The sequence below is a fragment of the Vitis vinifera genome, chromosome 13 (assembly GCF_030704535.1).
Source record: "Vitis vinifera cultivar Pinot Noir 40024 chromosome 13, ASM3070453v1".
Lineage (NCBI taxonomy): Eukaryota > Viridiplantae > Streptophyta > Magnoliopsida > Vitales > Vitaceae > Vitis > Vitis vinifera.
The window spans coordinates 2,329,861-2,342,996 of NC_081817.1; the positions used below are offsets into that span (position 1 = coordinate 2,329,861).

At 34.1% G+C, this 13,136-nt stretch overlaps 1 protein-coding gene across 3 annotated transcripts; it reads right to left on the reverse strand.

Moving 5' to 3' along the window:
• Positions 1-4,550: 4,550 nt before the first annotated feature.
• On the reverse strand, positions 4,551-8,844 carry LOC100256956 (metal tolerance protein 11). 3 transcript variants are annotated; one of them, XM_002282472.4, is made up of 6 exons: positions 8,487-8,844; positions 7,097-7,212; positions 6,744-6,989; positions 5,967-6,047; positions 5,600-5,833; positions 4,551-5,121 (listed from the first exon to the last, which is right to left on the reverse strand). In XM_002282472.4, the coding sequence occupies exons 1-6, from the start codon at positions 8,659-8,661 to the stop codon at positions 4,774-4,776; spliced, it is 1,200 nt and encodes a 399-aa protein (XP_002282508.1). In that variant the 5' UTR covers positions 8,662-8,844; the 3' UTR covers positions 4,551-4,773. The 3 variants fall into 3 exon arrangements, with proteins under 3 accessions (XP_002282508.1, XP_010658638.1, XP_010658639.1); XM_010660336.2 differs by having other exon boundaries at positions 7,509-8,660; XM_010660337.3 differs by lacking the exon at positions 8,487-8,844 and adding an exon at positions 7,948-8,364.
• Positions 8,845-13,136: the final 4,292 nt, after the last annotated feature.

Below are 13,136 nucleotides of genomic sequence, written 5' to 3' on the forward strand. Positions count from 1 at the left end.
TAATCAAGTCAATCAAATCTTATATGTCGGGCCCCCACCAAAGCCCGTTTCATCTTGCCTGAATCAATTCCGATAACTCCATTGTTCGGAATTACGGAGTTTGATTCCTTGCTTATTTCAAAACATTTTAAAAAACAAAGGAAATGTGAAAATTGCTTGCCAGAAATAAAAGTGGCAGCAAAGCTTTATTAAAAATGTGATTTTGGAACCTAAAGAAAATGCTCTAAGGATGAAGAAAAAGGTGGGACGTCGGTTGGACAGAATTCTGGATGCAAGATATCCGGGGAAGGTTGAACGTCGGCGGACAGGATTCCAGATGTGAGATATCCGGAGAAGGTGGAACGTCGGCCGGGTAGAATTCCGAATGTGAGATATCCGGGTGGAATGTTGAACGTTGGCGGGGTAGAATTCCGGGTGTGAGACATCCGGGTGGAGTGGCGGCGGAGAAAAATTTCAAATGTGAGACATCCGGATAAGGTAGAACATTGACGGGGCAAAATTCCGAATGTGAGACATCCGGGTGGAATGGCGGCGGAGATGAATTCCGGATGTGAGACATCCGGATAAGGTAGAACATTGGCGGGGCAGAATTCCGGATGTGAGACATCCGGGTGGAGTGGCGACGGAGAAGAATTCCGAATGTGAGACATTCGGGTGGAATGGCGGCGGAGAGGAATTCCGGATGTGAGACATCTGGATAAGGTAGAACGTTGGCGGGACAGAATTCCGGATGCGAGACATCTGGGTGGAATGTCGGCGGAGAAGAATTCCGGATGTGAGGCATCCGGATTAGGTAGAACGTGGTTATGAGTAGCATAAATGATAGATATGGGGGCTTGGGTGAGTGGTTTTAATGGGTATGTGAAGGAGTAAAGGATGACATGCACCCGTGAGACTCCATGTAAGCGAGGGAGTGGGATGGAGAATGAATGAGAGGAAGATGGGTGTGGTGGAGGATGCTTGATTCCTGCAAGCTTGAGTGAGGAAATGGGTATGACGATTTAGAGAGAGAGGTGGATAGATGAACGATGGTATGGGGATGCTGATGAGGTGAGCTTTGCTGCCATGGCAACTATTCCAGATTTTCTAGGATCTCCTTTAAGCAGGGATCAAAGAAACAACCCATTCCATGAACAGGCGCCAGAAACAAAGGAAGATGGAAAAAAAACAGAGCACCAAAGAAAACGAATAAATAGATAAAACTGTAGAGACTTCACTTCATGAATCATCAGTGAATCCTCCGAGCAGGTGGGAAAATCATATCAAAAGCTACCATGGGCATGATTCTCGGGCATTTCATAATCACAATAGAGGCAAACCAAATTTATATTCACAATAGCAAGCACAAACACATGGTTATATCCCAACAAACAAACAAGTGGCCTTTAACATCCACCCCAAACAATCACTGAGCATTCAAATATCAATAAAAGATATAGAGGATTGATAAACATACCTGGAAATCCCTTTCTCTACTGAATATTTGAGGCTTCCAACTCACTGTTTCATATTTCGTGGGTGCTCTGCTCAAAAATCCTTCTCAAACGATCATGGAAACACCCCTCACTCTCTATACAGCTTCTCCAATATCTCTTCTCTCCATAGTCTCTCCCTCAAAATATCCCTCTCTCCTTCACAGAGTCTTTCCCTCTCCCTTTTTTCCTTTCTCTTCTCTTCCTTTTTTTCCTCGGATTTGCCTTCCCAACGATCTCTACCGCCATTCCACCCGGATATCTCACATCCGGAATTCTTCTCCGCCGCCACTCCACCCGGATGTCTCACATCCGGAATTCTTTTTCGTCGCCACTCCACCCAGATGTCTCACATCCGGAATTCTGCCCCGCCAACGTTCTACCTTATCCGGATGTCTCACATCCGGAATTCTGCCCTGTCAACGTTCTACTTTATCCGGATGTCTCACATCCGAAATTCTTCTCCGCCGCCACTCCACCCGGATGTCTCACACCCGGAATTCTGCCCCGCCAACATTCAACATTCCACCCAGATATCTCACATTCGGAATTCTACCCGGCCAACGTTCCACCTTCTCCGGATATCTCACATCCGGAATCCTGTCCGTCGACATTCAACCTTCCCCGGATATCTCGCTTTCGAAATTCTGTCCAGCCGACGTCCCACCTTTTTCTTCATCCTTAGAGTATTTTCTTTAGGTTCCAAAATCACATTTTTAATAAAGTTTTGCTACCACTTTTATTTCTGGCAAGCAATTTTCACATTTCCTCTATTTTTTAAAATGTGTTGAAATAAGCAAGGAATCAAACTCCGTAATTCTGAACAATGGAGTTACAGAATTGATTCAGGCAAGATGAAACGGGTTTGGTGGGGGCCCGACATATGAGATTTGATTGACTTGATTATCATACATGATTGATTTATTTTGCTTTATGACATAAATGAGATTATTCTTTAATTGTGTACTAACCCTCCTCTCTTGATAGCGCATGATGGTTCGTCGCCCAGGTACACACTCATTCTCACTCTAGTTAGTCTATATGCATTTTTCTGACTCTCGTATGTGCATGATTCGCTCTGAGTATTCATTGATTTCCTCATCAATTGTCATGTTAGCTTCATTTTATTAGTAGAGACCCGACTTTAGGGACTTAGAGGGGTGTTACGGTCTTTACCGTACCTTCCCGATAAGTAACCTGACCCCCGAACCCGATCCGGTTTTTCACAGACCACATTTTCCAAAATAAGGAGTCACATTTAGGGTTTTTCTTTCTTATTTTGTTTACCCTTTAAAAATAAAACAAAAATAAGTGGCGACTCCAAGTCAATTTTCTTAATCAATAAAAATCAATTTTCCAAATAAAAAATCGAGTTTGCCATTCGAGTGGGAAACGCATTGAGCCGAAATGCGGGATCCACAAATATATTTTTATTTTTTTGGAAAATTATGTATTTTTTTTCCAAATTACTAAATTATATTAAATTTTATTGAGATTTACAAAATTAATAAAATTTAAATTAATATTATCCTGTTTTGTTTTCTTTTTTTTCTAATCATTAAAAATTATTTTTAAAAAAATAAAAAATTTAATTTTCACATTTTCTCAACTGTTGGAGTCTATTATGTAATTAATTATGCAGTGTTTCTCCTAATCGACGTTGCTTCGAAAAAGGTGAGGTTGACAGTACTCGGGAGCGGATCAGCTCGCAAGTCTTATCTCTACTTTTTCTTTTCGTAGAAAGCTTTCCTTTTGAAAAAGGTTGTACCGCTGGGTGAATTAGGCAGCACCCAGAGTAGACTTTTTCTTCCTTGGCAGGATTCCCTTTGAAAAAGGTGCTATTATTTGGTGAATTAGCAACCACCGTGTTAGAGATCCAACGTTGGCTCCCCGCGAGTTAATCGTATCATGTTTTTCCCTGTCGACAATTCTGGTGGGTTATTTTGATGAATCCATCTTCTTTTGTTAATATTTAATTTCATTCTTTAAGTCATTTTGTTATTTCAGAAATTTTTTTATTAAGTGGAATTATTTTTTTAAATTAATTATTCTCTTTTTATTTTTATGAAGTTTGTAATTATAAAATTTATAAAATTTTTAATTTTTGTTTTTAAAATAGAAAAAAACATATTAGAATTTATTATTGATCATAGTAAATAAACTTCTAGGTTGAAATATAAAATAATATATATAATACTTTTATTGAATATTTCAATAAATTATATGAAAAAAAAAATGGTTAGCATTAGACATGAAACATAAAGATATTAATTGATTTACTTATTTACTAATTAAAACTAATCATTATATAATTATTAAAAGGGAATTACACCAACAAAAAAAATCGTATTTGAACAAAATAAGTTGGCCAACATGATAGGCTGACACAATAGACTAATACGATGGATTACCAAAGAACCAGATAGGTAACTTGTGTTGGTGTCTCATTAAAAGTATGTTTCGCAAAGCGAGCCTAGACTCTTTAATATTTTAAAAAACATATATTTCAAAATATTAAAAAGATTAGAAAATATTTTTTAAAATTATTATCAAATACTCTAAAACTTGTATATGTATATTAATGTCTCGTGTTAAAACTCATATACATGTCATATTTTGGGGTTCGTGCGTCGCATTAAAACTCATATACATGTTCTTCGGGTAATTTGTGTTGATGTCTCATATTAAAACTCATATACGTGTTACTGAGTTAAAACTTAAAAGTCACAAAGATAATTAAAATAAGTCAACTCAGATATGACACGTGACTACGTGAGCATGCTTTTGACCTAAGTCAAAAATAATTTAAAATTTTTAAAAATTCAAACTATGTTTTAGTGGTGCAAATAAGAATGACTATTTTCAGAAAAAATAAAACGCCCATGATCGCCCCAGTGGAAATTCCAAGACGCTCATGCTTATCACCAACTCCTCGTACCTACCCTGGCCACAACTACAAGACGCCTGCTTACCTACCCACCCACCCGGCACTAAGAGTCAGCCCATCTAAACTTCTCTAGCTCACAAAATGGCTGAACCCGACTGATTTCCCCCCTCCCCTTGTGTAACCAATAAACGTTGTTTCACAAAGTAAAGCACACAACTCCATTAACGTACTAATCTGTTGGTCAGCACCAAGTGGAATGTATCTTCTGCATATATTCGATACATACAGACGCATTCGCATATGACCCTTGCTAATCATATGTCCCCACGCCCATTAATTCTGCTGGCCGTTCAGAAGAATTTTAGGGTGGGAACGTGAGAAAAATGACAGGAATGAAACAGGGAGACTTCCCAGCTACGAGGATGTTTGTGCATGCTCGGGCTTGTGACTGTACTCATAATCAAGATGGACAAAGGCACGCTCGATCTCAGGTAGGAGCTCGAGCTTCACCTGCAAGGATTCCCCAATGTCATGAGCCTCTTGCAGTGGCATGTTTGCAGGCAGGACAATGTCAACCTCAACGAAGTAGTGTGACCCAAACGTGTAGGCTCGGACTGTGTCAATGTGCCTTATGGCCTTGTGGTGGTTCCAGCAGAGGTATGTGAGTTTCTGCAGATATTCTGGTGCAGCTGTTCTTCCAACCAGGGAGTTTACATTTTCTAACACAGTTAATGTCCATGTGCGGATGGTGTACAAGGCCAGCTGCAGCAAGCAGAAGTTTACATCAGTAAGTGTACAGTTTAAAGGCAGAGTTGAAGGAAGAAGTAGACCATTCATGTATTTTTCAAATACTTGCAGTCAGTCTAATGGCAGAGTTTAAAAGAACAAGGTCAGTAGGTTTAGAAAAACAGAAAAATGAGTTAAACGATCATCTAATAATGCCAGTTTATTGCACCAGGGATTCCCACAGAACGGAGAAAAACCTTCACCAGAATCCCATCATACACAGATGGCAACCTTTGATAAAAGCCTAATTTGTATGTGTTCAATGCCTTTTGATCTGAACTCTTCAAATTCTGAGTTAAGATATATAAGAATTTTTTATCTTTAGAAATCCCATTAGTTGAACCATACAAGAGGTTGGAACTGATTCTGATCAGTTACAACCATCTGCAAGTAACATTCAACTCCCAGGGGAAAATTGGGAATTTGGGGAAAGCAGGAAAGAATTTCCACTTACAATGATAGCTCCAACTGGGTCCATCCAATCGCTGATATAATTGGCAAGGAGTACAGCAATGAGGCCAATAATGTTGGTTATAACATCAAAAAAGTGATCCTGGGCGTATGCTTTGACAATCTCGTTAGTGAAAGCGCGGCAATAGACAGCAAGAATGAGTTTTGTCAATGTCACTGAGAGCATAATGCCAATTACCCATTGCTCTTGCTCTCTGGTCAAATCAAATTCAGCTTCCTGGGAAAGGACACATTATTTATATGACAGATTGATAACCATTAGTTCATTGTTCACAAATGAATTAAAGTAAAATTCATCTATGAAAAAGGTTCCTTCTTACACTAATAATTGAATTAGATCAGCCACTTACGTCAGATGATAGTGTGCGTACTGACTCCAAGATTATCTGCAGTCCCAGAGTTGCCATAACAGAAGCAAAAACAAGGATTCCCTGCACATCAATGGTGATTCAAGGCTTCAGTAACAATATCACAACCCAGAAAAAGACACTTTCCAGGATTCTAGAAACCAAATGCTCTATTTTTGCAGCACAAATATGTGTCTGACAAGCAACCAGATTCAGATCGCTAGATTCCCATCTGGTTAGAACTTGTGAACATGGTATACATAATCCAGAGTAACAACAGAGTCAACAAGTATCCACTGAATTAAGTATACACTGTTCAAGTTCCAACCAACAAGTATCCTGCACTTGAGGCCTGGCTCAAGTGGTAAATGGTTGGAAAGGGTTTGAGGTTCTAGGTTAGTCTAGGACAAAAATTTACCTATCAAAAAGAAAAATCAAAAACAATAGAGCTGACAAGGATCCTACAGGAAATTTGGAATGAATGCTAAAAACAATCAAAGATGAACAGTCATAAAGACCTGGCTAACGAATAAGCAAAGGATGGGGACGGGAAAAATCAGTGTCCATACTCATCTAATTTCCAATGTCTTTAAAATGCCGTAGATTCAAAAACCTAAGAGGAATATGCAATGCCAGGAAGGTAATATGATCGAAACATGTGCAAATAAGTAAACATTCAATTAAGTGAACTTGTCAAGTTGCATGTAGAACTACATAGGTTTATATGAATTTAGATATATGCATCTGATCACTATAATGAATAATTGCAGAATTACTGACCAATGGCTGCATACGTTTCTTTCCAATGGGGTACTGATATGGGTTCGGTGTTTGCATGGAAAATGCAGTAAACCACAGAATGAAGCCAGAAAGAAGATCAAGAAGTGAGTCCAGTGTAGAGGCAATGATGGCCAACGAACCACTCATGACGGATGCATAAACCTTAGCAGCAAAAAGAATCATGTTTGCAATATTTGATATTCTAATGGCAGTTGTCTCACTTCGAGCCAACTTTTCCCTTTCCTCCTGCAAACCCAAACAATTACCATTTAGTCTGAGGCATTTAGAGTTTAACAAGATCAAGAACACACTACTTTTAAAGAATAGGGTGATGGCCGATGGAAAGTATGAACCTCTGTCATTCGAGGAATATATCCATGCTCTGCCAAGGCATCCATTTCATTAAAGCCCTCCAGCATTTCTACCTGCTGCTGATAATACTCAGCCACATCATCTTCTGGACCAGGAGCTGTCAAACAAAACAATTGATATGAACATTGTTTAGTCTCTTGGCACACTAGTTTTAAATATCCCATTCATCAACATGTGTCTATAGATTCATTTTCTCTGTGGATAAGCATATTCACTAAAACATGTCAAATTCCTTCCTCTTGTGTTTACATAGATATAGAAACCATGAACTAGATTGTCACTTTGGTCACATGAAATCCCGCAACAAAAAAAATGTAGCCAGGTTTTACAATGGTAGTGTTTCCCTTCAAATATTTGACATAACTATAACAGCATAAGTTATATTGAGGCTACCTGAAGAGTGGGATGGTCCTGCTGTTCTCATCAGTGTAAGAAATCGATACAATTACACTTCCTGGAAGGGTTTTCAATCCTTGGGCCATAGCTGTTTAAATTTTTCCACACTAGCATCTGTTGTTTTAGTTCAAACATACATGTTCACAAAAACAACTCCCCTTCTTGGATGATATAAGTTGATACCAAATTTCATTAAATCCGAGAAAACAAAAATCTTTACTCATTGAGCATACCACAACTAGTAGGCTTATTAAATTCTGCTTCTTCAATTTTTCCTTTCTTTTCTTCAAATCTTTAAGAACCTAGTAAAAGTTTTTTCTTTCTTTCATTCCTCTGATTTTTCTCAACACATATTGGTGGCAAAGTGATATGTAAAAGAAAAGTTAGCCAAACCGATGCTCAAAGCATGAATTTCTCTAGACAAAAGAGAACTTACAAATCTCAATCTTCAAGCAAGACCATATACTTATACAGCAATTTGATTGCAGATTCCAAAAAAGCTTCCAATCTTGAAGCTACTCAGACTCCAATAATCAAATACCCACCTTCTTCCACAAAGTATTCCTCTCATACCCACTCTGAACCTTCGCTTTACCTGCTTTTCAGGTATTTCTAGAAAGCTCACTAATTTTTCACTTCTAGGATACTCCGATATTAACCATATTTCTTCCAAACAATCAAAAAGACATTAAAATAGGCTAAACCCATTAACCCTTTCTTCCCCAATCAAGAAGAACTACAATAAAAGCATATCCTATACATGTTCGTACAGATTTGATTCACACAAATGCAAGGCCGCAAAAAAAAAAACCCCTATCGTGGAAAGATGATCCAATATAACCACAACAGGAAAGAACCAAACAACAGCGAGGACAGAATATTTCCATTTGAGATTGACACCAAAGAAAAAACGTCAAAAAAATAAACAAACAGAAACAGAATATAATGGGAAAGCAACAGGCGCAGTCAAATTACCCAAAACTCCAAGACAGTCATGGAGGCTACGAGGCGGCTTTTTCTCCTTGTGCTCCGACAACTGAAAACCGTCGAAGTTCAGCCGCCACGAGCGGTCGCCATTTTTGGGCGTTGGCCGGAGGAGGAGTTCCTCGGACCCGTCGAGATCGCCGTCGAGTATCACTGGTTCCACCATTTTGCGGCGACTAGGGGCGTATGGTATAGCTTGAAAATTTAATGGAAGCAAAGGGGCATTCTGGGGATATGTTCACGTTGTTGTGGACGAAGTAGGCTCAACCTCTCGAACCAGAAGAAGAGGAAGGGGTAGTGAGAAACACGAAAAAGGAAACGGCAAAAAATGAAATTGTAACTTGGCCCCGAAAATTTCATACTATCTGCAAAATATACTAACAATGTTCTTATAATTACAAATCAAGCATGTTAAAATATTAATTCTATACCTTTATTTCCATTTTTAATCTATAAAATAAAAAATAACAGTAACAATATAGAGAATTCTTAAAGATTCATATTTAAAAAATAATTAGTTTAAAATTTATAGTGAAAATTAAAATATAAAAAAATAATTATTTTAAAATATAAAATAAAATAATTATTTTGAACGAATCAATATCAAAAGGAATTTGCATGACTTTTGTGTCATTTTTTTAAAATAGACATGTAAGAGTTGTTAGTTTATTATTTTGTTTTATTACCTTAAATGTTAAAAAAATTTAAAATAATTTTTAAATGTATAAAATAAATTTATATTTTGTATAAAATATTATATTCTTATACATTTTTTTTAAATGTAGGAGTATATTCAAATTATTTTAATTATATATATATAAGTTCTAATTAATTTTAATTATACTCCATTTTATATTATGTTTTTGTGGTAAAATAAACATAAAAAATATTTTTTTTAAATTTTAAATTTATTTAATACTTTACTGGTTAATTTGGAATAGCATGAGTGATTTTCTTTAATAGAGTTTTTAATAAAAATAAAATTAACATAATCACTTATCACTATTAAGACTAAAGATGCTTTTTCTAAAAATATTACAAAAAAAGCTCCATACTTTTAAAAGATAATATAAATTATCAAAAGGAGATTCCATAGTTGATAGCATAATTGCAATTAGCTTATGTAATAAGTTTAATAATATCAAGATTAAAAAGAAAACAAGAAAAGTTTAAGATTAATTTGTATACCTGTGTAAACATAAAAAATTTTAGTGCATTAAATTATCATAAGATTGGTTTTTAAAATTGTGTCTTCCTAATTCAATAAAGTTTGGACTCTACAAATGATGGGTCACACATATATTTTGACATGTGACATGTGACAAATTTTGGAAGGTTACAAAATTATTAAAATCAATTAACCAAATTCTTTAAATTAAGCAACTAAAGCTTAAGAGATTCCAAATTTAATTCCCTTTTTCCATTTTATGGGGTGATTTTCTTTCCATTAAGGACACTTTAGATCGGTAAAATAACTCTACATGAGAAAAAATGTCTCATAAAGAAAAAAAAAAAAAAAGGTTTCACAAAATCCCCTTATAAGTCCAAAAAATCGCAAAAAAAATAAAATACATACTTGTTTATCTTTCAACAAAGTCATTTAGAATTAAGTTACTCTATGTCCTTAATTGACTTTCAAAATAAAGAAAACATTTCCATAATTTATTTTTAGATTGCGATCAAATTCATTCGAGAATAAGTCACTACAAACTCTTGATTGACTCGAAGTTGCACACAATACCCCTATCAAGAAATCACAAAAGAATAATACATATATTTTTATTCAATTGACAAGGTTATTCGAGGATATAAGTCACTTTAAGTATTCGATTAACTTTCAAAATTAAGGGAACACTTTCATCATCCACTTTTGGATCGTGATAAAAGTGAAAGAATCATAGGGAAAAATATTTTTTTGTAAAAAATATTAACCCTGAGATTATATCCCACAGTTATTAATTTTAATAAATTTTTGTTCACATTATTTTTCATATAATTTTGTTATTTTTATAGGATTTCACTATAATTGTGTGTACGACATGTTCTATTTTTTGTTTTATAAGGAGAAAATAGTCACTTTTATTAGTGTATTTTATCTAGTTGACAATTTTGCTATTTTCTTATATAAATTGGTTTGTACTATGTTTGTAATTTCAAAAACCATTTTTGATAAAATTTAAAATTATGTTTATTTCTAAATTTGTGTTTGATTCTAAAAATAATTTTTGAAATATTCTTTTGGTAAATTTTAAAATGTTGTTTATTTGATTCTAAAAAGAAAATTTAGAATTTGGAAACTACTTTTACAACAAAAAAAATGTGTAGAATTTCATGAACCTTAAGGTTATGTTCTTGGAAAGTACAAGGAAATAAAAAAATATAAAAGAAAATGGTTTTCTTATATTTGGTTTCGTTATGATTTTTTTTAAATAAATATATTTAAAATTAGTTAAAAATCTATACATTTTAAAATTACTTAATCTTTATATAATGGAAAAACTTAAGTTAAATGAGTTTGAAGAAGCATATAAAATAATTTATTAATTTTAAATTTTTTTTTATTTTCCTTTTTTTTTTACTTCCTTATACTTTTCATCTTTATTTTATTTCTCTCACATTTTTTCTTAAATTTTGTGGGAACCAAACATAGTGTAATAGAATGTTCTTAAAAGTTTGATCCTCAAACTCTCAAAATATCGTGTAATTGATCTTATTTATATTTGTACGAGATTAATTATTCTCGATACATAAATAATCTGAAGGAGTAAATTAAAATAATTTGAAGATTAATTCAAATATTATCTATTCATGTAACTTCTATATGTACAAGAATTATTTAAAAAAAATTATATTAAAAATATAACAATTTGTAAAAATTGATTCATCAAAGTCTATTTTTTAAAATAATAATAATAATAATTATAACTTTAGATTAATAAATATTATAAAAAAATTATTATTTTATTCAAACAAGTAGAAATAAAAATCTATGCAAAAAACTTTATTTATTTACATTATTTTATTTCTTCATGATATACCTATAATGGAAAGTGGAGCCTTATGCAATTATGGAAAAGCTTAGGGGATGCAAGTGTTATTACAGTGAAAATATCCTAGTGGGTGCGCTTGCTCTAAGGGTCAATTATAAGAGGCGGGGGTGAGCACAGGGTAAAGTGATCCCTTCGTTTGAATGACGTGTACGGCGATCGTGGCATTTCACTTTTCCTAAAAAAAATTTCATGATGTGACAAAAGAAACATTCGTCGTATTTCTCTATACTTTTAGTTAATTAAATTATTCTCAAAATTTTGAAAACCCCTAAAAAAAAAAAACAAGAAGCTAAATTCATGGTACGTTTTAAATTAAGAATAAAATTTAAACTATGACAAAAGAAAAAAATAATAATAAAATAAAAAAATAGTTCAAAATGATACATAATTGATTTTGATGTTTCTTTTACCTTTACTATCTAGCAAGAAGAAATGACATTTAATTTTTCCTAAAAAAAATTCATAATATTACAAGAAAAAAAAGGATATTCATTGGATTTTTTTAGGACTTTTATCTAATTAAGTTATTCTTAAAATTTTAAAAACCGATAAAAACAAAAAGTTAAATTCATGTTATATTTTTTATAAATAAAAAGTGCATATATTTAAATTTTATTTTTATATTTAAAATATATTCATAACTTTTTATATTTGTCGATCAATATCAACTTGAAATCATTTTTTAATTGAGAGATTTAAATTGATTTTTAAATTATATTTATATTAATCGATCATTTTTGAATAAGTTAAGTTTGGGACGACACCTTAATCCGTCATTTAAGTCCTATGATCCCACCTATATCATTTTTCAGATTTTTTTAAGTGATTTTTTTTAGTTTATTCCCACGTTTTACCTGACCTTAAGGATAATGAAGATTCTGTTTTTTATAAGGAAAAATCTGAGGAATCAGTGGATAAGTGATGAGGTGTACCGAGTCAAATCGGAAACAGAATGATTTGGGCAACATGATTCCCCTTGTTGATGGGACCCACTCGATTTGGAAACCTTTTCGATATAGGATTCCATCCATTCAACTGTTGCCATCCTCGTCCGGAGTAGGAGTTCCTCAGCGAGATTGATACGTGTCAGAAGTCAGGAAGCTCCTGAAAGAAGGGTCGGTAAATGTCGGACTAATCCGCTGATTCGTTTTCAAGCCACGCAATCATATTCATACTGCTGCGTGCTTCTGTGAGCTTGCGTGCAGGCAATGCGGGGCGTCAAAGAGATTGACACAGCGCCGTTTGGATGACATCACGATCTCATGATCACTCTTCATCAGTGGGATTTTTTGAGGGCCCACCCGCACTTTTCGCTACTTGCATACTTCTCTACGGAAACCATGTTTATTACCTATTTTACCAAAAATATAAGGACATTTTTATCAAAATATGGTAAAAAAAATAAAAAAATGATGGAGGGTTGAATTTTTAAAATGGGGTTTGCCTTGAACTTTACCTTTTGACCATAGTTTCAATATTTATGAGAAAATTAAGAGAAGTTTCAATAGGATTTTCAAAAGGTTTTTTTTTAGGGAAACATGGTCAAGAAAGATTACTAGGGTTGGGTCAATAATCATTCTAACATTATCAT